At 42.3% G+C, this 23,747-nt stretch overlaps 1 protein-coding gene across 3 annotated transcripts in view; it reads left to right on the top strand.

Annotated features, from left to right (window-relative positions):
• Window positions 1–23,747, top strand: part of nsmfb (NMDA receptor synaptonuclear signaling and neuronal migration factor b) — a 165,500-nt gene that overhangs the window by 120,126 nt on the left and 21,627 nt on the right. For all 3 annotated transcript variants that reach the window (XM_034171293.1, XM_034171294.1, XM_034171291.1), the window contains one exon: window positions 20,075–20,154. In XM_034171293.1, coding sequence (XP_034027184.1) covers window positions 20,075–20,154 — 80 coding nt within the window. The remainder of the gene's footprint in view (window positions 1–20,074; window positions 20,155–23,747) is intronic.

Raw genomic sequence — 23,747 nt, 5'->3', positions numbered from 1 at the left:
ACCGTCACCCACGGGGACTACCAGCGCCCCCCAGAGGACCACTCGTCAACCCCAGGAGACGCCTCCCCTCACGACCAATGGACCCAGCCCCGGCCGTCCACGGCTAGATGGACCCAACGCCTTTTCCCCCCCAGAGGACACCACAGTCAAACCCTGAGGGCGGAAACTGGGGGAGGGAAAACAAAAAAACCCCAAACCCCCCCCCCCCTCCCCTCCCGGGTGCAGAGGCCACCTGGGAAACGCCCAGCACAACCTAACTGCACCCCTCCAGCACTGCCGACACTACGGCACACCCGGCTGGAGTCAGAGGAGAAGAGAGGGCACAACAAAAAACAAAGAGAAAAAACAACCCAAATACCACCCCATCACCCCCCAGGGGACCGCTCCATCTAACCCTGGGGATGTGAAACAAAAAGAAACAAAAGACAAAAAAAACAGACCAACACACAGTTGTTTGGGTCCCCGTTTTTATTTTTTTTTATTTTTTTTTTTTGTTTTTGTTCTTGGTTAGCAAAGGCTACAGGGTCACACCCCCAGACAAATAGTGGACAACAAAAAAGAAAAGCCCACACAAAAACCAACTCAAAAAACACCCACACAAAATGAACCAACACAAAACAAATCAGTGAGTTATACCGTCAAGCTCAACCAAATGGAACACACCTGTTCCTACTCCAGAGCTTGACGGTACCGTGATTCAGTCACCACAAGGGGGAACCAGAGTGCTAAAAATGAAAAAACCCCTTGGGCGACAGAAAAAAACAAACGAGCTGCTTTTGTGTGCGCAGCTGAGTGCAACACACAACCAAAATGTGCTCAACTAAATAACGCCGGAGCTGATACAACAGACGCAGTAGTTACCTTTCTCCGGGGAAACGGGGCTACGACTGTAACACAGGAAGCCCAGCGACCCGTGCTAACAGAGCTCCGCCGTGCGCGTGAACCCATTACAAACGCACTCTTGCAGCTCCCGTTTAAACCTCTTATCCGGTCGGAGCGTGACGCGAAGCCGTCGCCAGTCACACTCCACCACGACCCACGGATAAGGCACAAACACAGGAACACGGCTGCAAGAGAGCACAAATCAGTATCCAGTAATGGGTCTCAAACACGCACCTTCCGGGCGGAGAGCCCCGCAACTGATCCGGATAACCACTGAACGTCTGCTGCCGCCTTCCCCGGCGCGTTACCGTCTCTGCTAACGCTGGGTCCGTGATGTTTGGCCAGAGACTACTGTTATGTGTCGGACGCAGCTCGGAGAACCGACCAGCATTTGAAGGACCCAGTATGAAATAAGCAGAGCACGGTACAAAGGCTAACTGAATTTAATACATAACAGTGATAATACAAAAAGGTGCGGCCTGGCGTGGTGCGCTCCCAGCAGCGCTAACGGTCCGGAGCCAGAAGCTGTTTCGGACCCAAGGACCCCGCCGACACCCCCCAGGTGGCCGCAACAACCGAGTCTGTGAAAGAAGGAACCATTATGTGAGTCCACACTCTACACACAGAACACTTAAAGGTGTACAAACAGCAAACACTTCCTGGCTTGATTGCTGATCAGCTTCCAACCTGCAGGCATGGAACATCCCGTTCACAAAACTCCACCGCAGTGGAAGCTGATACATGACTAACATACAGCTCAATACAATAAGGTGTGAGGGACACCACATTTACTGACTGTATAACTGTTAGTCACAAAATCCAACGTACCTCAGGAAGTGTGCTGACGAGCGTGAGACCTCACCCCCTCCTCTTTCACAGACCGTGCATCAAACCTGGACGTTTCTCAGCATCCGCTGCTGATGAGATGGCTCCCGAGACGACGATCTCACCCGTCTGGTCACAAGGTCGAGTCTCTGGCAAATACACACTGTGCACTCCAGTCTTAAATGCCAACATGCTCCAATCCATCCAGATGCACCTCAGCTGTGAGTCCTGACAAGTCGCAGGTGATCAGGGTGAGGTCCTGACAGCCTCAGCAACACAGCCACTCAGTCCCAAATGCACGCCACCTGGGAGGAAAACAAACAGACAAACAAACCGGCAGCCAGGCCCCCCCCCAGCCATATAACACTTAAACCTAGTTACAGCGCTTTCTGAAAGACTTCTAGTGTAATGAAACTTATTCCCCACTGCTTGGTAGTCCATCAGAGTAAATGTAAATGTTAAGAAATGATCAGACAGAAGGGAGTTTTCAAGGAATACTGTTAAGTCTTCAATTTCCATACCATAAGTCAGAACAAGATCTAAGATATGATTAAAGTGGTGGGTGGACTCATTTACATTTTGAGCAAAGCCAATTGAGTCTAATAATAGATTAAATGCAGTGCTGAGGCTGTCATTCTCAGCATCTGTGTGGATGTTAAAATTGCCCACTATAATTATTTTATCTGAGCTAAGCACTAAGTCAGACAAAAGGTCTGAAAATTCACAGAGAAACTCACAGTAACGACCAGGAGGACGATAGATAACAGCAAATTTTTGGGATTTCCAATTTGGATGGACAAGACTAAGAGTCAAGCTTTCAAATGAATTAAAGCTCTGTCTGGGTTTTTGATTAATTAATAAGCTGGAATGGAAGATTGCTGCTAATCCTCCGCCTCGGCCCATGCTACGAGCATTCTGGCAGTTAGTGTGACTCGGGGGTGTTGACTCATTTAAACTAACATATTCATCCTGCTGTAACCAGGTTTCTGTAAGGCAGAATAAATCAATATGTTGATCAATTATTATATCATTTACTAACAGGGACTTAGAAGAGAGAGACCTAATGTTAATAGACCACATTGACTGTTTAGTCTGTGGTACAGTTGAAGGTGCTATGTTATTTTTTCTTTTTGAATTTTTATGCTTAAATAGATTTTTGCTGGTTATTGGTGGTCTGGGAACAGGCACCGTCTCTACGGGAATGGGGTAATGAGGGGATGGCAGGGGGAGAGAAGCTGCAGAGAGGTGTGTAAGACTACGACTCTGCTTCCTGGTCCCAACCCTGGATAGTCACGGTTTGGAGGATTTAAGAAAATTGGCCAGATTTCTAGAAATGAGAGCTGCTCCATCCAAAGTGGAATGGATGCCGTCTCTCCTAACAAGACCAGGTTTCCCCCAGAAGCTTTGCCAATTATCTATGAAGCCCACCTCATTTTTTGGACACCACTCAGACAGCCAGCAATTCAAGGAGAACATGCGGCTGAACATGTCACTCCCGGTCCGATTGGGGAGGGGCCCAGAGAAAACTACAGAGTCCGACATTGTTTTTGCAAAGTTACACACTGATTCAATGTTAATTTTAGTGAACTCCGATTGGCGTAACCGGGTGTCATTACTGCTGACGTGAACTACAATCTTACCAAATTTACGCTTAGCCTTAGCCAGCAGTTTCAAATTTCCTTCAATGTCGCCTGCTCTGGCCCCCGGAAGACAATTGACTATGGTTGCTGGTGTCGCTAACTTCACATTTCTCAAAACAGAGTCGCCAATAACCATAGTTTGATCCTCGGTGGGTGTGTCGCCGAGTGGGGAAAAATGGTTACAAATGTGAACGGGTTGGCGGTGTACACGGGGCTTCTGTTTAGGGCTACGCTTCCTCCTCACAGTCACCCAGTCGGCCTGCTTTCCCGGCTGCTCGGGATCTGCCAGAGGGAAACTAACGGCAGCTAAGCTACCTTGGTCCGCACCGACTACAGGGGCCTGGCTAGCTGTAGAATTTTCCACGGTGCGGAGCCGAGTCTCCAATTCGCCCAGCCTGGCCTCCAAAGCTACGAATAAGCTACACTTATTACAAGTACCATTACTGCTAAAGGAGGCCGAGGAATAACTAAACATTTCACACCCAGAGCAGAAAAGTGCGGGAGAGCAGGAGAAGCCGCCATGCTAAACCGCTAAGAGCTAGTAGCTGCACTAAGCTAGCGGATTTCTAAAAACACACAAAGTGAATAATGTGTAAATAATTTAGAGGTGATTCAGCAGAGGGAGTGCTTTAGTTAAGGCACGTGAAGATTACACTGTGAAACAAATCATTATCTAGGTAACTAGATCAATCTAACTGCGCAGATTAAACAGCTAACGGATACAGCAAAACACCGCTGTGCTCCGGAACAGGAAGTGATACAATACCGCAGTGAGAGCCAACCACCAGTAGAGGCCCGACTAGAGATAGTCTGGCTCACCTCCACGCACAGCTTGGGCTCTGGTACCCAACTCCTGGAGAGGGGCTGGACGCTCCACTTTTCTGGTGTTGCCCACGGGGAGAGGTGGAGAGCTGGGGTTGCATTGCTTATTGCTCCCCAGCTCAGTCGCCATGTGTTGGAGTTCACTCTGGTGAACGAGACGGTCACGTCCCTACGCCTTCGGGTCAGGGATAGGTCTCTCACTGTTGTCTCGGCCTACGGGCTGAGCGGCAGTGCAGAGTACCTGACCTTCTTGGAGTCCCTGCGAGGGGTACTAGACAGCGCTCCGACTGGGGACTCCATTGTTCTCTTGGAGGATTTCAATGCCCACGTGAGCGGCGACAGTGAGACCTGGAGGGGGGTGATCGGGAAGCATGGCCTCCCCAATCTGAACCCGAGTGGTGTTCAGTTGTTGGACTTCTGTGCTAGTCACAGTTTGTTCATCACGAACACCATGTTTGAGCACAAGGGTGTCCATAAGTGCATGTGGCACCAGGACACCCTGAGCCGGAGGTCGATGATTGACTTTATAGTTTTATCATCTGACCTTCAGCCACATGTCTTGGACACTCGAGTGAAGAGAGGGGCTGAGCTGTTGACCGATCACCACCTGGTGGTGAGTTGGATCCGCTGGGAAGGGAGGAAGCCGGTCAGACCTGGCAGGCCTAAATGTATCGTGAGGGTCTGCTGGGAACGACTGGCGGAACCCTCTGTCAGCGAGGTCTTCAACTCCCACCTCCGGAGAGCTTCTCCCAGATCCCGGGGGAGGTTGGAGACATGGAGTCCGAATGGACCATGTTCTCCACCTCCATTGTCGATGCGGCCGCTCGTAGCTGTGGTCACAAGGTCTCTGGTGCCTGTCGCGGCGGCAATCCCGAACCCGGTGGTGGACGCCGGAAGTAAGGGATGCCGTCAAGCTGAAGAAGGAGTCCTACTTGTCCTTGTTGGTAGGTGGGACCCCAGAGGCAGCTGACAGGTACCGGCAGGCCAAGCGTGCCGCAGCCTGTGCGGTCACAGAGGCAAAAACTTGGGTATGGGAGGAGTTCGGGGAAACCATGGAGGAGGACTATTGGTCAGCCTCGAAGAAATTCTGGCAAACCATCCGATGCCTCAGGAGGCGGAAGCAGCTCTCCACCAGCACTGTCTACGGTGCGGGTGGGGAGCTGTTGACCCTGACTGGGGATGTTGTTGGGCGGTGAAAGGAATACTTCGAGGATCTCCTCAATCCCTTCGTCACGTCTTTCAAAGAGGAAGCAGAGACTGGGGACTCAGAGGCAGACTCATCCATTACCCAGGCCGAAGTCACCGAGGTGGTTAGAAAGCTCCTCGGTGGCAAGGCTCCTGGGGTGGATGAAATCCGTCCTGAGTACCTTAAGTCTCTGGATGTTGTGGGACTGTCTTGGCTGACACGCCTCTGTAACATCGCGTGGCGGTCGCGGACAGTGCCTCTGGATTGGCAGACCGGGGTGGTGGTCCCTCTGTTTAAGAAGGGGGACTGGAGGGTGTGTTCCAACTACAGGGGATCACACTCCTCAGCCTCCCCGGTAAGGTCTATTCCAGAGTACTGGAGAGGAGAATTTGACTGATAGTCGAACCTCGGATTCAGGAGGAGCAGTGTGGTTTTCGTCCTGGTCGCTGCACACTGGACCAGCTCTACACTCTCCATCGGGTGCTCGAGGGTTCATGGGAGTCCGCCCAACCAGTCCACATCTGCTTTGTGGATCTGGAGAAGGCTTTCGACCGTGTCCCTCGGGGCACCCTGTCGGGGGTGCTCCGGGAGTACGGGGTCCGGGTTCCTTTGCTAAGGGCTATCCGGTCCCTGTAGGACCGCAGCAGGAGCTTGGTTCGTATTAGTGGTAGTAAGTCAAACCTGTTTCCAGTGCACGTTGGCCTCCGCCAGGGCTGCCCTTTGTCACCGGTTCTGGAGGGACTACGTCTGTCGGCTGGCTTGGGAACGCCTTGGGCTTCCCCAAGGAGGAGCTGGGGGAGGTGTGTGTGGATCTGGAGGTCTGGGCGGCTTTGCTTGAGCTCCTGCCCCCGCGACCCGACTCCGGATAAAGCGGAAGAAAATGGATGGATGGATGGACAACCAAAATTATGGATTTTTTTTTTATGTAATTGGCAGCCATTTTGCTTTATGCAAATTAGGGGATGAAGTGGTAAAGATACAACATGCCAATAGCAATTTTTGAACTCGGCAGGTCAAAATGCATAGGAATAAGAATTTGTTGTCTGCTTTTAACAAAAACTCTGGGCACTTTATACAAGCTTCTTTTCTGAAAATGAACTTTACTATTTAGTACTATGTAACTAGTAGTTGTGGATTCCTGGTTGAGACTCTTTGTACTGGGTGTTAAATGTTGGAGCTGTTGGAAACTTTGAAGCGGAGAACCAGAGTTTTATGTCCTTCAGATTTACTGCTGGTCAAATGTTGCACTGTAAAATACAATTAATTTGACTTGATTTGCAATAAACCAGCTCATTGCCTCAGTAAAATTAATGTAAACCTTAGATGGTGAAGTAGATATTAATTAGCTTTGTGGATTGCAATACTTTCATAGTACAGCTAATAAAAAACTCTTTATGTAGCACTTCACAATAATTTAGTTTTATTGTTATGTGTGCACTTTTCAACACAAATTGTGTATGATTCTTTTGGCTGCCAGGGCGAGCGAGGATTTGGTACAAATTTTACCTGAGTCGACCTTCCTGACACAACTCAGGACACGTTAAGTTGGACAAAGATGAGCTTTGAACCACAGATCTTTTTTGCTGTGAGGCAAGAAACCACTTATCAGTGTTGTATAAAGTACCGGAAAATCACACTTAAGTAAAAGTACAGATACCCATTAAAAAAATGACTTTGGTAGAAGTTCAAGTCACTGATTGAAATGCTACTCAAGTAAAAGTCTTAAAGTATGTAGTATTTATTGTACTTAAGTATGACAAGTAATGTACAACTAAATGTACTCAAGTATTGAAAGTAAAAGTACAAGTAAATGTTAATAATCAAAAACGGACTGATTTTTTTTTTTTTATTAAAGTTTATCTAGGCTTATAAATGACTGGTAGTATTAGTCAAAATACTGAAAATTGTGCACATCACACAAAAACACTTCAGAAACAAGGTTTCAAAACCTAGATGAGAGTAGGCTACTCACTAGGTGCTCACAGGAAACAGTTATTTATTTCTATATGTATTTATTTATTTTCATTGTTACATGGTTTTATCTTTTCTGTTGTTTTGTTTCATTAGGTTCTTTTTGTCTCTTTCTCTAAAATTGTATTGTAACATTATTAGTCTATTATTATTGACTATTATTGTCTATTATGTAGACTATTATTGTTGTTGCTATAATATATGAATAAACAAATTTAAAAAATTACAATTTGACTCTTTTACGACAACGAATGCTGAGGCATTAATTTATACAGAAAACAAATCAATACAAATGTGCTGATGTGAACAGCTTAATGCTAACTTTAACATTGAAAATGCCATGGACATGCTAACGCATTAGCATCGGTCCCATTTTTAAGTTATAAAATACATCTATCAACTGTTTCAGAAGACCATAACAGGTCGGTTTAACATTAAAATATTAAATATTACTCACAGACATATGCTCTTCAGGGTTTTAGCGGGGAAAAAATTAGGATAAAGCGAAATAAAAATCAATCCACGAATCGTAGATCGAAGCACTGCTTCGACTTGCGAATCACTGCTTCGATTGGTTCAAGGTTCAAAGCAAAACAGCGCTGCAGAAATTTGATTACAGACCCACTGCAGGTCTGTAATCAATGTAGAGAAATTATCATTTTCCTGACAAACACTCCCCCAAGTGTGCAACTGCAAAAAAGCCTACCGGACATGCCTCATGACAAATCGGCCTGACTTCGTTGCAGTCACTAGTAATCAGTGGTGTCTCTGGGTGAAAAAATGACTTTTTTCGTGTGTGTGTGTGTGTGTTTTTTTTTTTTTTTGTTTTTTTGTAAGGAGTAACGGCATGGCGAATAGAAAATGCATCGGAGTAGAAGTATGCAATTAATCCTTCTGAATCCTTTATAGCACCTTTGATTAAAAAAAAAAGAAAAACTCCTCTTTGTTTTTCAGATTAACTTAATGAAGTTCAGTTGCTTTCCTTGATCTGGTAGACCTCAAAACTAATAATTACGATACTTAATAATTTATCCATCAACATAACATTTATTGTCAAATGCCAAAATTCATTCAACCAACACTGAATTTTGAACAGATCTATGGAACAATAAAAAAATTGTAAAGTAACGTAAATAAAATTGTGAGATAAAAGTAATGAAGTAAAAAGTACAGTATTTTAACGTGTAGTCACACCATGATGGATTGAGTAAACTGATTAGAACAGATTTAAAGGGCGTGTCTCATGTTTTTTAACATCCCAGTTAGTAAGACAACATAAAAGTACTCATAATTGTAAGTCTCTCCGCACACATGTACTAACAATTAGTGATCTCTGATGTATTTTATTCCTGTCACTCTGAGCGTTAGCAGGTGCATTTCCGAGTGAAAAAGTTTCACTCGGCAATCCTCTGCATTTTTCAGTGTGTGACGTCCTTATTAACAAAACAGAAATATCCCAATGACTGACGGACAGAGGGAAACGAACCTGCTCCGTCAAAAAACGAAGCATCTGAGCTGCCGTTCGAAAGTGATGGCTCAGATTTACAGAGAGGAGACGAAATACTTAACTTTTTCAGAGTGTCAGATATTGGAGCCTAAAGTGTGGAGATGCGCTGTTTGTGTGGATGCTGGTTTACTGAAGCTGTGGACATGGACGTGGGACATCTGACACTGTTTTTAACAGACTGCCTGCACACGGAGATGGATTTGTTACATTGGAAAAAGTCAGAATACATTATTTCTAGAAGTTCAAGGAGGTTATTTTACATGCCACGATAGTGAGAGAGGCAGTGCTGCAGCTGGCGATCTCTTTGATTGGGAAATTAATCCATAACACGACGGTCAGTCTGGCAAAGTTCAGGATTTTACCCCTTTTGTTTTTTGTGAATAGATTTTTTTTTTTTTTTTTTTTTTTTTTACTTTGAGAGATTGTAAATTTGGAGCTGGAATGTGTGTGTATGTGCTTCAGAGCTCGCTGTGTGTGTGTGAGTGTGAGATGCTTGTTTTCCCCCGGCAACAGATGTATTTTTTAGATTTTATTGACAACAACAGTCATAATTAATTGTGCACAAAACTGATCCTGCAGCAGAAATTGTTGTTGACAGGCTGCATTTATGGCTGCAGTTGCACATCAACCTTCATGGAGCTGCAGCTTTTACCGTGACTACATCAAAATTAACAGTTATCACTTAAAAACGAGTCATCATAACACAACATCACACTTATGTAAACTTTGGAATCAATCTGTGCCTCCGTTCTTAATGTTACCAGCTACCCTGGGACGCTTCTAGTAGCGATGTCACTTGTTGGAAACACCTGAGTACTCACGAGTACTTTGTTTTCGGACGTTTCAGTAGCTGTTTATTGTGAATGCCGCAGCTTTGAAACCAGTCACAGAAGTGCACAAAGTAATCCCAGTGGATCATCGGATGGCTGCCGGGCCAAAATTGTTATGATTTCGGTGCGACATATCCTTTAAATAATTTGTCCAGTGGAAAAAAAAATTGCCCTAATCTGTCTGTCTCCAGTGGATTTGGAGCTGAATGAAAGGACAATCACCGAATGTGGGTGTTCAGTGCTTCCAGACACAAATGGAAGATGAAGAAATATAACTAACGTCTACCAGACAGCCACTGGCAAGCTAGCGGACAAGTAGAGGACGAAATGGTAGTCACACGTGAAATCTGCGAGAAAGCTCCCCCTCCGTCTGCTCAAAATTTGGAGCATGCAAAAAAAAAACTTTCCAACTGACTCGCCAGTATCACCTGACAAGGAATACATTTAATGATTGAGAAAAGGAATATTATCAGAGAATACGGGCATGAACAGATATCAAAATCTTGTTTCCGTTACTCATGAGTTTTCTCAGTCTGTCGCAGTGTGACAGCTGCTTTCCATTTGAAATGTAGTGTGTTAGAAGTAAAAGGAGCCTGAAAAGAATCAATGCAAGTAGCCTATAACTAATTTTTAGTCTGCCTAAGTACACCACAGCACTAAATGTACTTAATGACATTTTCCAGGAGGATGGCATTTTTATTTATTTGTTTATCCTAAATTATCTAAAGTATATTCATCTCAAGTATATTAAACCTATCAACCCCAAATTGCAAGTTACCTATATAGAATGAGTATTTGTTAATAAGTTGATCTAGAAACAGGCACCTTAAATGTGTAGTAGCTACACATTTTATAGAGGACACTAATCATGCTATTTAATTACAGCCCTTAGGGGGATGAATTAACTTAATAAAGATGAAGTGCTACAGATTTTACCAAATTAGTTCACAAAATTCAAGGGAAGTAAGACTTTGGTCTGCATATAAATCTACGGATCTTTTACTTCATGAAAAATGAGTGAAAACCAAAGTTTTGCATTTGTTTTTGTTGATGTAGTGTTCAATTTAATGAAGTCCTAGAAATGGCTTTTTTTATTGTTTGCCACAAATATATGACACTATTCTGTGAGTTTGCAGTCAAATAAAACTGTCCGCTTTAGAAAACATACTGATGATGGAAGTTCTGTTATCACAAATTGAAATATAAAAGGCACCATCTGCCTTTGGCTGCAGGTTTCTGGTTGTCATGGATTCATTCATTCACTCTGTGCCTTTCGGCATCTCTCCATTTGTTGAAATATTTTCATCTTACTCAACCGTGATTGGCACAGCTGTGACACAAATAATGTGAGAGGATACAGTTCTGATCAATATTCCCACTCAGCCACCCTGTGTGCACTTGGCACCACCGTATGTGTGAACAAACTACCACAATAGCCTTATGGTCTCATCCGGAGGTCACCAGCCGTGTTCTTGGAGGTCACCAGCCTTGCTCCTGGGGAGCCACCAGCCGTGCTTCTGGGGGTCAGCTACCTTGCATGGATTCAGTATGTACCTGCTGCAACCAAGTCACATGGTTCAGAATCCTTCATTGGTTGAGAACTTAGTTAATTAGCAGTGGATGTCACAGAGAGAGTTTGAAAGTGTGCAGGACTGGTGATCTGCAGGTGACCGCTGAACTACTGTAACATTTTGTGGTTGGATCATTACAACAGAGCTCTGAAACCAAAACCAGTATGTGTGTTTTCTTGTTTGGTTTTAATCTTCCTGACTATACAATTTATTCAGTTAGGGCCCTGTCCCACTGGGGAGAGGATTAATTGCGCATGAATTGAGTATACAAAGTACGGGCGTTCGTTGTCGTCCACAGCAAAAATGGCCAAAAATGACAAATGTCTCAGTATGAATTACTTATATATTAATAATATATTAATAATAATATATTAATTACTAAAGCGTAAAACAAAACTGTACCAGTGTGGTAGCCATATGAAGGGAAAATAAGTGCGTCTTAAGTCTGGACTTGAAAATCTCCACAGAATCTGACTGTTTTATTGATGCAGGGAGATCATTCCACAGAACAGGGGCACGATAAGAGAAAGCTCTGTGACCCGCAGACGTCTTATTCACCTTAGGGACACAAAGTAGTCCTGCACCCTGAGAACGTAAAGCCCCGGGCCGGTACGTAAGGTTTAATTAGGTCAGCTAGGTAGGGAGGTGCCAGTCCATGAATAATTTATAGGTTAGTAGCAGAACCTTAAAATCTGATCTCACTGGGACAGTGAGGGGATGCCAAAACGGGTGTAATGTGGTCGAACTTTTTGCTTCGTGTCAAAAGTCTGGCTGCAGCATTTGAACCAATTGGAGACCCTAATGCTAGACTGCGGTAAAACCAGAAAAATAGAACATTGCAGTAGTTCAATCTAGAAGAGATAAATGCATGGATCAGGGTCTCAGTATCAGCCATAGACAGGATGGGATGAATCTTCGCTATATTTCGCAGGTGGAAGAAAGCAGTCCTAGTAATATTTCTAATGTGGAGGCCAAAGGACAACGAAGGATCAAAAATTATCCCAAGGTTCCTCATTTTGTCAGTGTGATGTATGACACACGAGCCGAGGCTGAGAGTTAACTGATCAAATTGATGCCAATGTCTCACTGGACCAAGAACCATCATTTCAGTCTTATCAGAGTTTAAAAGTAGGAAGTTCTAGACATCCAACTTCTCACTGCTGCAAGGCAATCTTCTAAGGATTTTATGTGAACGAGATTACCAGCAGTTATCGGCATGTATAACCGAGTATCATCTGCATAGCAGTGAAAGGTAATCCCAAAACGCTGCAATATGTGCCCAAGGGGTGCTATATAAAGGCAGAAAAGCCCTTTAAAGACAGACCCCTGTGGAACCCCAAATTTCATGTCACTAAGGTTAGAGGTAGTGTTACTGTACAAAACATTGAGAACGACTGGTCAAGTATGACGTCGGCCATGCAAGGGCACTCCCAGTAATCCCAAAATGATTTCCAGCCTATCAAGTAGAATATGATGATCTACTGTATCAAATGCAGAACTGAGATCTAACAGCAACAGAACCGTAGTGGTGTCCAAATCCATTGTAAGCAGAAGATCATTCACCACTGTAGTGAGAGCCGTCTCTGTGGAATGATATTTTCTAAAAGCAGACTGCAGTGGCTCAAAGAGATTATTCTCAGTAAGATATCGGCCGATAGTTTGTCAATACACTAGGGTCAAGATTAGGTTTCTTAATGATTTAATCACTGCAGATTTGAAACATTTAGGAACAGATCCAGAAGTTAAAGAACGATTAATAATTTCCAGCGCAGTCGGCCCAAGAGTGGGCCACAGGTCCTTAAACAGTTTTGTTGGTATAGGATCAAATAAACAGGTTGTGCTTTTTGTTGACATTACGAGTTTTGTCAGCATGCCTAGTGAGATACTATCAAATTCTGTAAATCTAGGTAATACCTCAGTAGTGGCGCCCACCTCAATAGCAGGGTGTAGTGGCTGGGATAAGGCATGCCGGGATATGTTTAACCTGATGTCTTCTATTTTCTTCCCAAAGTAATCCAGGAAATCTTGTGCTGTAAAAGGAGAGCGAACTACAGGTGGTTGTCCATGCATAAGTGTTGCCACCGTGTTGAACAAGAACTTTGAGTTATGCTTGATTTTGTTGATCAAATCAGAGTAGTAAGTCCGCTTTGTAGCCACTAATGCATGCTTATAGTCTAAGATAGCATCACACCATGCAAGGTGAAATACTTCTTATTTTGAACGACACCATTTCCGTTCTAGACCTCTTGCTTTATGCTTGAGGTCATGCAGATAATCACTGAACCAAGGTGACTGTGATTTGTGGGAGTGTGGTTTTAACACAGGTGGTGCAATCATGTCGAGTGTAGTTTTGAGCACCGAGTTTAAACTATCCACAAGTCTGTCTACTGACTATTTGTCATATGTGAAGCTAAGACATCAGGCAGTCTAGCTTCTAGTTCAGTCTTAGTTGAGGAGTTGATGCATCGCCGTAATGATATATAAGGTTGTTGTTCCCTAAACACGCAGCGAAACTGTAATCTTAATAAGTGAGTGATCAGACACCACTGATGTAAGAGGCATGATGTCAATATTCGTGACAGCAATACCACGTGCGAGAACCAGATCTAGGGTATTTCCACTAATGTGCGTCAAATCCCGAATGCATTGCCGAAATCCTAATGCATCCACAATTTCCATAAATGATTTGCAGAGGGTATCAGAAGGCTTATTTATACGAATGTTAAAGTCACCAATGATCAGAATGTTATCTACAGTAGTTGACAAGTTAGAGATGAACTCACCAAATTCATCTAAGAATTCAGAATAATGGCCAGGAGGCCTATATACAGTGACAAAGTAATACGACTGATTTTTATTCTTCTGACCTTGGCAATGTGTAATATCCTGAGCAGAGCGGAGAATCAGATGCTCAAACGAGTGATATTTGTAACCCCCAACAGCTAATAAGCTAAACCTAGATTTATAAATAAGAGCAACACCCCCACCTTGCTTCGCATCACGAGGGACATGACTAAATGTATATGCTGGTGGGCAGGCCTCATTTAAGGTGAGGACAGCTGTAGGTTTAAGCCAGGTTTCACATAGCCCAATCATATCTAAGTGATGATCAATAATTAGATCATTGATCAACAATGATTTTGAGGACAGTGATCTTAGGTTAATGAGACCCAGTCTAAGGACCTCATGGGGTGACAGTTGAACTGTTTGGGTTTAGGGGTTGTTTCCAGAGTCAGAGTAGCATATATAAGATGCCAGAAGTAGGTTTAGGTTTAAGACATTCCACGCGCGTTGTAGGTAGCAGACATGAAATCTTTGCTATTTGGAACAACCACTGGGCCATCCTCATTTCAACATCAATCCAATATAGTAAATGGGGTAGTAAGTTTGGAAAGCATATCCCTCTGTGATTTTTATGGACATGACTACGGAAGCAGGCCACAGTCTCAACTTGTTGAAATTCCCTCCCTGGCAAATAAACTGCGCTATCATCATAGTGGATTTTCTGCACTAAATTCCCTGCTAAGCTAATGGATTCCACACCCGCATTTGTCCTAAGCCTTGCAGGGGCTCTAATCACCTGCTCCGTGGCCTGCTGTAGATTCTTAATGTTACCCTCCCTGTAGAGCTCTATCTATGTTCGCAGACAAGATGGCGGCACCTTCCCCAGTAGGGTGGAGGCCGTCTGGCATCAGCAAGCCACGGCGGCCTCAGAACGAAGGCCAGTTATCAATAAAGCTAAAGCCTTGCTGTCTACAAAACTGCTCCCGCCACCTATTTAACGACGTTAGCCTGCTAAATGCCTCATCAGTACCCCGGGAGGGGAGGGGACCAGAGACTATTAATCAATGCCGACACATCTTTCTGGCAAGGTCACAAGTCCTCTCTGTGTCCATTTTTGTGACCTCTGAGTGCTTCATCCTGATATCATTGGTGCCAACGCGAATAACTATGTGACTATATCTCATATCATGTTCCTTCGTCTGTCTTTCCTTCTGCAGTGTCAGCACCCTAAGATGAGATGCAGTGTCGGGAGCTCTGGCCCCAGGAATACATTTAACATCAGCCGGCATCTGTAACCTGACTTTGCGGGTAATAGAATCCCCTATCACTAAAATCCGGTGTTTCGGCCTGGAGACACGAGTGGAAGTCACTTGTGGGCTCAGAGAATTCACATCTGGCAAATCCAAGGGGGAGAACCGATTCACAGTTCGCACTGGCGAGTGTGATCAGGGTGCCACAACCGGGCACGGGGCTTCTCAGCCTAGCCACAGTCCGAAAGCCGTCCTCCACAGCCGGCGTTTCTAAGCTGATGCTAATGAGTTCGCTAGCTGGCCCAACACTAACCTCATCTGAAATGCCCGTAACATCTAACTCCACTGAGCTAAGAAGCTGCACTAACTTACGAACACGACTCTCTAAGAGAGCCACCTTATCTTCCAACATTACACAGGATTTACGGAGGGTGTAAAGTAGAATTAGTAGTGTACTTTGTTCACTAAGAAATTCAAGAATGTAGCCAAGCAAACATGAGCTAACCAATAATGGATAAGCTAACCACTCCTAAGGCTCACACAAATGCAAATAAATTTATTAAAATTCACAGCAGTTACGCTGAAAAACTAACAGAAGTATTAAACAGGTAAAAAAGCAGCAGCTATAAAATACACTAAACAGTTAATTAACAGGAGTGTAAAAAAAATTAAATGAAAAAATGATGTTGGGGGTCCGAAATAGCTAACGCAAGCTAACCGCTAGTGAAAATGCTAGCCGCTCCTAAGATTTTACACAGGAGTAAAATAATTACTTAAAATTCACAGCAGTTCGACTGAAAAACGAACAGAAGTATTAAACGGGTAAAAAAGCAGCAGGTATAAAATACACTAAACAGTTAATTAAGTAACAGGAGTGTAAAAAAATGTAATGAAAAAATGATGATGGGGGTCCGAAATAGCTAACGCAAGCTAACCGCTAGTTAAAATGCTAGCCGCTCCTAAGATTTTACACAGGAGTAAAATAATTACTTAACATTCACAGCAGTTCGACTGAAAAACGAACAGAAGTATTAAACGGGTAAAAAAGAAACAGCTATAAAAAGTAACGACGGAGAGGGGAGGGGGTCGACCTAAATCAAATCAAATACATTTTATTTATATAGCGCCAAATCACAACAAACAGTTGCCCCAAGGCGCTTTATATTGTAAGGCAAAAGCCATACAATAATTACGGAAAAACCCCAACGGTCAAAACGACCCCCTGTGAGCAAGCACTTGGCGACAGTGGGAAGGAAAAACTCCCTTTTAACAGGAAGAAACCTCCAGTGGAACCAGGCTCAGGGAGGGGCAGTCTTCTGCTGGGACTGGTTGGGGCTGAGGGAGAGAACCAGGAAAAAGACATGCTGTGGAGGGGAGCAGAGATCGATCACTAATGATTAAATGCAGAGTGGTGCATACAGAGAAAAGAGAAAGAAACACTCAGTGCATCATGGGAACCCCCCAGCAGTCCTAAGTCATGAAGGCAGCATACCTAGGGATGGTTCAGGTTCACCAGATCCAGCTATAAACGATAAGCTTTAGCAAAAAGGAACGTTTTAAAAAGCCTAATCTTAAAATTAGAGAGGGGTGTCTGTCTCCCTGATTCGAATTGGGAGCTGGTTCCAGAGGGAGGGAGCCTTGAAGCTGAAGGCTCTGCCTCCCATTCTACTCTTAAAACCTAGGAACTACAAGTAAGCCTGCAGTCTGAGAGCGAAGCGCTCTATTGGGGTGATATGGTACTATGAGGTCCATAAGATAAGATGGGACCATGATATATTCAAAAGCTTATAGTAAGAAGACGAATTTTAAATTCTATTCTAGAATTAACAGGAAGCCAATGAAGAGAGGCCAATATGGGTGAGAATGACTCTCTCCTTCTAGTCCCGTCAGTACTCTAGCTGCAGCATTTTGAATTAACTGAAGGCTTTCAGGGAACTTTTAGGACAAACCTGATAATATGATTACAATAGTCTAGCCTAGAGGAAATAAATGCATGAATTAGTTTTTCAGCATCACTCTGAGACAAGACCTTTCTAATTTTTGAGATATTGTGTAAATGTAAAAAAGCAGTCCTACATATTTGCTTAATATGCGCATTGAATGACATATCCTGATCAAAAATGACTCCAAGATTTCTCACAGTATTACTAGAGGTCAGGGTAATGCCATCCAGAGTAAGGATCTGGTTAGACACCATGTTTCTAAGATTTGTGGGGCCAAGTACAATAACTTCAGTTTTATCTGAATTTAAAAGCAGGAAATTAGAGGTCATCCATGTCTTTATGTCTGTAAGACAATCCTGCAGTTTAGCTAATTGGTGTGTGTCCTCTGGCTTCATGGATAGATAAAGCTGGGTATCATCTGCGTAACAATGAAAATTTAAGCAATGCTGTCTAATACTGCCTAAGGGAAGGATGTATAAAGTGAATAAAATTGGTCCTAACACAGAACCTTGTGGAACTCCATAATTAACCTTAGTCTGTGAAAAAGACTCCCCATTTACATGAACAAATTGTAATCTATTAGATAAATATGATTCAAACCACTGCAGCGCAGTGCCTTTAATACCTATGGCATGCTCTAATCTCTGTAATAAATTTTATGGTCAACAGTATCAAAAGCAGCACTGAGGTCTAACAGAACAAGCACAGAGATGAGTCCACTGTCTGAGCCATAAGAAGATCATTTGTAACCTTCACTAATGCTGTTTCTGTACTATGATGAATTCTAACCCTGGCTGAAACTCTTCAAATAGACCATTCCCTAGCAGATGATCAGTTAGAGCTGTTTTACAACTACCTTTTCAAGAATGCTTGAGAGAAAAGGAAGGTTGGAGATTGGCCTATAATTAGCTAAGATAGCTGGGTCAAGTGATTGGCATTTTTAAGTAATGGTTTAATTAACTGCCACCTTAAAAGCCTGTGGTACATAGCCAACTAATAAAGACAGATTGATCATATTTAAGATCGAAGCATTAATTAATGGTAGGGCTTCCTTGAGCACCCTGGTAGGAATGGGGTCTAATAGACATGTTGATGGTTTGGAGGAAGTAACTAATGAAAATAACTCAGACAGAACAATCAGAGAGAAAGAGTCTAACCAAATACCGGCATTACTGAAGGCAGCCGAACATAAAGATATGTCTTTGGGATGGTTATGAATAATTTTTTCTCTAACAGTTAAAATTTTATTAGCAAAGAAGGTCATGAAGTCATTACTAGTTAAAGTTAAAGGAATACTCGGCTCAATAGAGCACTGAGTCTTTGTCAGCCTGGCTACAGTGCTGAAAAGAAACCTGGGGTTGTTCTTATTTTCTTCAGTTAGTGATGAGTAGTAAGATGTCCTAGCTTACCTAGATGACCTAGCTAGTGAAAGCTAACCGCTAGCGAATGCTAACTGCTAGCGATTCACAACAGGACTGTTGTTAAATAACGTTCACAGTAGATACAATTAATAACCAGAAGAGTGCTAAACAGAAATAAAAGAAGTGTATACAACTGTGTGAAGTTCAGAGTGCGTCACAGCAACAAACAATCCGTCAGAAGCAAGTTGCCAGATCTGTGAAAATCAGTAAGCAAAACACACACAATACAGCCTCTGGAGCATTTGCTGGTCTTGGACAAGTTGATTGGAGTAAAGAAGCAGTGAACAGGGCGAGTGGTGACGTCAGAGGATCGCACCAGAGCGCAGCTCGTCTGAACGATTATAACAAGATGTTAAATCTGTTGTAAACACAGGAATAAATACTGTAACAGCTGCAGACAAGAAAGGAAAACACGCAACTGTTTTATCAGCCTTGACAATGTAAACAAGTCAAATATTACCTTTTTAGATGTGTCAAAATGCTCTCTGCAGCTGGAGCGTTCACGCACGACATGGCCCAGCAGCTTCCTCTGTGATTCAGGAGGTGATTAGAGCCGTTTTCAACTGGCAATTTGCAGGAATAAAATGATTAATACGCCACAAAATAATTATTTTATATACACCAGCGTCCAGCGCAGAGGAGTGGCAGCCAGTAGAACAAAGAACGGCATCCAGCTGTGAACCAGGGCATCTGATTTGCATCCTGCCGCAAATCAGATGCAAGCAGATGTAATAAAAACGCTTTATTCGTGGCCAATCTGTATGCAGTCGCTACAACTTATTTTAGTTGTGATGTGGATATGATGGGCACGCAAAATATCCATTTTACACACTGTCCCAGTCCACTGCCAGGCCGCAAATCCCTGTCAGTTGTGGATATTAGCAGATGACGGCGAATATACAGCGCATAGATTGTATATGTATGTATTGAGTATGTAGGTAGATTGTCATCCGCAGCCAAAATTTTGTGCAGCTCAAAAATCCTGGAAACGGAAAAACGTGGCCTCTGCGGATAAATTGCAGATGTGTGCGGTGTCGGCTGCCTCATACAAGCATGTTTCACGCATATTGCGGATGTTAAGCGACTATGAGCCAATTTTGTGCGCAATCCATACGCAAATCCTCCTAAACACCAGTGGGACAGGGCCCTTACGTTTGAAGCAACAAATCACAGAAAAAGCAACTTTGCTTTAGTTATATAACATCCATATACCTGTTCTGCCATCTGCTGGATGTGTCTGAACTTGTTGCATGATGGAAATTAGGAATCGGTGTTTGAAGTTACATGTAGTTTGAAATTAGCTCATTTGTCAGTTTTTTTTTTTTTTTCTTTTTTGCATATTCTCAGTCTGGTGGCCACCAGTTCCACTGCTGCTTCTGACATATTAAGTAATGATATGATTTAATTTCACGATCCCTCTCTGTCATAATTCTTTTTTCCAGGGGGGACCAGGACATCTGTACCTATTGAAGAATAAAGTTGCCACATTTGCTAAGGTGGAGAAGGAGGAAGACATGATCCAGTAGGTATATTTCATTGCTTATCTGTCTGTTATAGCAATACTACCAAAACAATTTAAATGGCATCCCCCAAAAAACGTGGTAGAAAGATTATCCCAATCAGAGGAAGAACCTTTTGAAATTTTCATTTTCATCAGTATGACTGTAGATTGTAGATATTTTTGCAACTTTTCTTAGATGATATACTTTTGTTCCAGAACGATACATATCAGAATACATGGGTGCCGATTCGATACATATTGTGATTCTTAAGAAATGTGCTTCTGCAAATATTGAAGTTTGCTATTATGATATATTGTGACTAGATGACAGGGAAAATTTAAATAATACACTACTAGAGATTGTCTACCCAAATAATGATTAAATATGAATTCTGTAATAGATAAATAGATAAAAGAATAAAGTGTTAAATTATTAGTTGCCCAGTAACCACAAAGAATTAAAGTGAAAGTTCTTTTTGTCTAAGATTTCTAGCAATAATGAATAAAGGCTGAATTCTGTAATAGATCTATAGAGTATTTCTACCAATAATGGATTAAATATGAATTCTGTAATAGATAAAATAGATAAAAGAATAGAGTAAAGGTGTAAATTATTAGTTGCCCAGTAACCACAAAGAATTAAAGTGAAAGTTCTTTTTGTCTAAGATTTCTAGCAATAATGAATAAAGGCTGAATTCTGTAATAGATCTATAGAGTATTTCTACCAATAATGAGTAAATATGAATTCTGTAATAGATAAATAGATAAAAGAATAGATTAATGCATTAAATTATTGGTTGCCCAGTAAGCATAAAAGACAAATAGATAAAGAGATAAATTAAAGTATTAGCCCAGTAACCATAAATAATTAAAGTGAAAGATCTTTTTGTCTAAGATTTCTAGCAATAATGATTAAAGCTGAATTCTGTAATAGATAACAGATAAAGAGAATAGAGTAAAGCATTAAATTATTAGTTGCCCCAGTAACCATAAGAAATTAAAGTGAAAGTTCTTTTTGTCTAAGATTTCTAGCAATAATGAATATAGGCTGAATCTGTAATAGATCTATAGAGTATTTCTAGCAATAATGATTATAAGCTGAATTCTGTAATAGATAAATAGATACAGAGAATAGATTAAAGCATTAAATTATTGGTTTCCCAGTAACCATAAAAGATAAATAGATAAAGAGAATAGATTAAAGCATTAGCCCAGTAACCATAAAGAATTAAAGTGAAAGTTCTTTTTGTCTAAGATTTCTGGCAATAATTATTAAATGCTAAATTCTGTAATAGATAAATAGATAAAGAGAATAGATTAAAGCATTAAATTACTGGTTACCCAGTAACCATAAAGAATTAAAGTGAAAGTATAGAAGTGCAGTCTAATTATATATAGATTTTGATGAGTACTGGATTTGGTATCCAGGGAAATCCCCAGTGAGATCTCTCACTGTGTGCTATTATTTTTTTCTCTCAATTTTCAACAAATACATTGCACCCCTGCTTAATAAAAGTGACCCTATACACTTTTAACCACATAAGCAATCAAATTATTTGAGCGGCGTCATTGTTGCATATGATGAGTATCACTGAAGAGCACCTCCACAGGGTTGCATCTAGTGTAAAGAGGATCATGGGAAAACCAACACTTTCATTTGCAGTGCATCCGAAAAGTATTATTTTTAATAAATTTCCAAAAATCTAAAAAAAAAAAATATATTTTGCATTGTCATTATTGAGTGTAGAATTTTGAGGGAAAAATTAATTTCATCCATTTTGAAATAAGGCTGTAACAAACAAAATGCAGAAAAGTGAAGCTTTGTGAATACTTTCCAGATGTACTCTACCTTGACTGAAATGTTTGAGGTTGGGCCCTATTACACAGAGATTTGGACTATGGGGACTTTAAAGTTGTCAGTTGACTGATGAGCCTTTTAACTGGCCCTGATTTCTAACACTTTGACACTGGAACTCTGGTCACGATGACCACAGAGTCCCAAAAATGTATACAAGTGCCTGGATGCACCATCATCACTGTCTTTCAAGTTTTTTTGTTTTTATTTTTGTAATACATTGTAGTAGTAGTAGTTTGGCCAAAGCAGATTGTCACCCCTCTGAGTCTGGTCTGCTTCAGCTTTCTTCTTACAATCAAAATGACTCCCAGAGGAGTTTTGCCTTCTCCCATTGCTTATATGTGCTTGTTCTGGGTGGTTGGTAAAGTTTGACCCTGCCGTTGTGAGGTACCTTGGGGTGACATATTCTGATTTGGTGCTATATAAATAAATTGAACTTGAATTGCACTCAACAAAAACATAAACGCAACACTTTTGGTTTTGCTCCCATTTTGTATGAGATGAACTGAAAGATCTGAAACTTTTTCCACATACACAATATCACCATTTCCCTCAAATATTGTTCACAAAACAGTCTAAATCAATCAATCAATCATTTTTTTTTAATATAGCACCAAATCACAACAAACAGTTGCCCCAAGGCGCTTTACATTGTAAGGCAAGGCCATACAATAATTATGTAAAACCCCAACGGTCAAAACGACCCCCTGTGAGCAAGCACTTGACTACAGTGGGAAGGAAAAACTCCCTTTTAACAGGAAGAAACCTCCAGCAGAACCAGGCTCAGGGAGGGGCAGTCTTCTGCTGGGACTGGTTGGGGCTGAGGGAGAGAACCAGGAAAAAGACATGCTGTGGAGGGGAGCAGAGATCGATCACTAATGATTAAATGCAGAGTGGTGCATACAGAGCAAAAAGAGAAAGAAACAGTGCATCATGGGAACCCCCCAGCAGTCTACGTCTATAGCAGCATAAATAAGGGATGGTTCAGGGTCACCTGATCCAGCCCTAACTATAAGCTTTAGCAAAAAGGAAAGTTTTAAGCTAATCTTAAAGTAGAGAGGGTGTCTGTCTCCCTGATCTGAATTGGGAGCTGGTTCCACAGGAGAGGAGCCTGAAAGCTGAAGGCTCTGCCTCCCATTCTACTCTTACAAACCCTAGGAACTACAAGTAAGCCTGCAGTCTGAGAGCGAAGCGCTCTATTGGGGTGATATGGTACTACGAGGTCCCTAAGATAAGATGGGACCTGATTATTCAAACCCTTATAAGTAAGAAGAAGAATTTTAAATTCTATTCTAGAATTAACAGGAAGCCAAATCTGTGATAGTGAGCACTTCTCCTTTGCTGAGATAATCCATCCCACCTCACAGGTGTGCCATATCAAGATGCTGATTAGACACCATGATTAGTGCACAGGTGTGCCTTAGACTGCCCACAATAAAAGGCCACTCTGAAAGGTGCAGTTTTGTTTTATTGGGGGGGATACCAGTCAGTATCTGGTGTGACCACCATTTGCTTCATGCAGTGCAACACATCTCCTTCGCATAGAGTTGATCAGGTTGTCAACTGTGGCCTGTGGAATGTTGGTCCACTCCTCTTCAATGGCTGTGCGAAGTTGCTGGATATTGGCAGGAACTGGTACACGCTGTCATATACGCCGGTCCAGAGCATCCCAAACATGCTCAATGGGTGACATGTCCGGTGAGTATGCCGGCCATGCAAGAACTGGGATATTTTCAGCTTCCAAGAATTGTGTACAGAT

This window comes from Thalassophryne amazonica, chromosome 5, assembly GCF_902500255.1.
Source record: "Thalassophryne amazonica chromosome 5, fThaAma1.1, whole genome shotgun sequence".
Lineage (NCBI taxonomy): Eukaryota > Metazoa > Chordata > Actinopteri > Batrachoidiformes > Batrachoididae > Thalassophryne > Thalassophryne amazonica.
The sequence above is the reverse complement of the archived record's forward strand: the minus strand, read 5'-3'. Positions and strand labels throughout refer to the sequence as shown.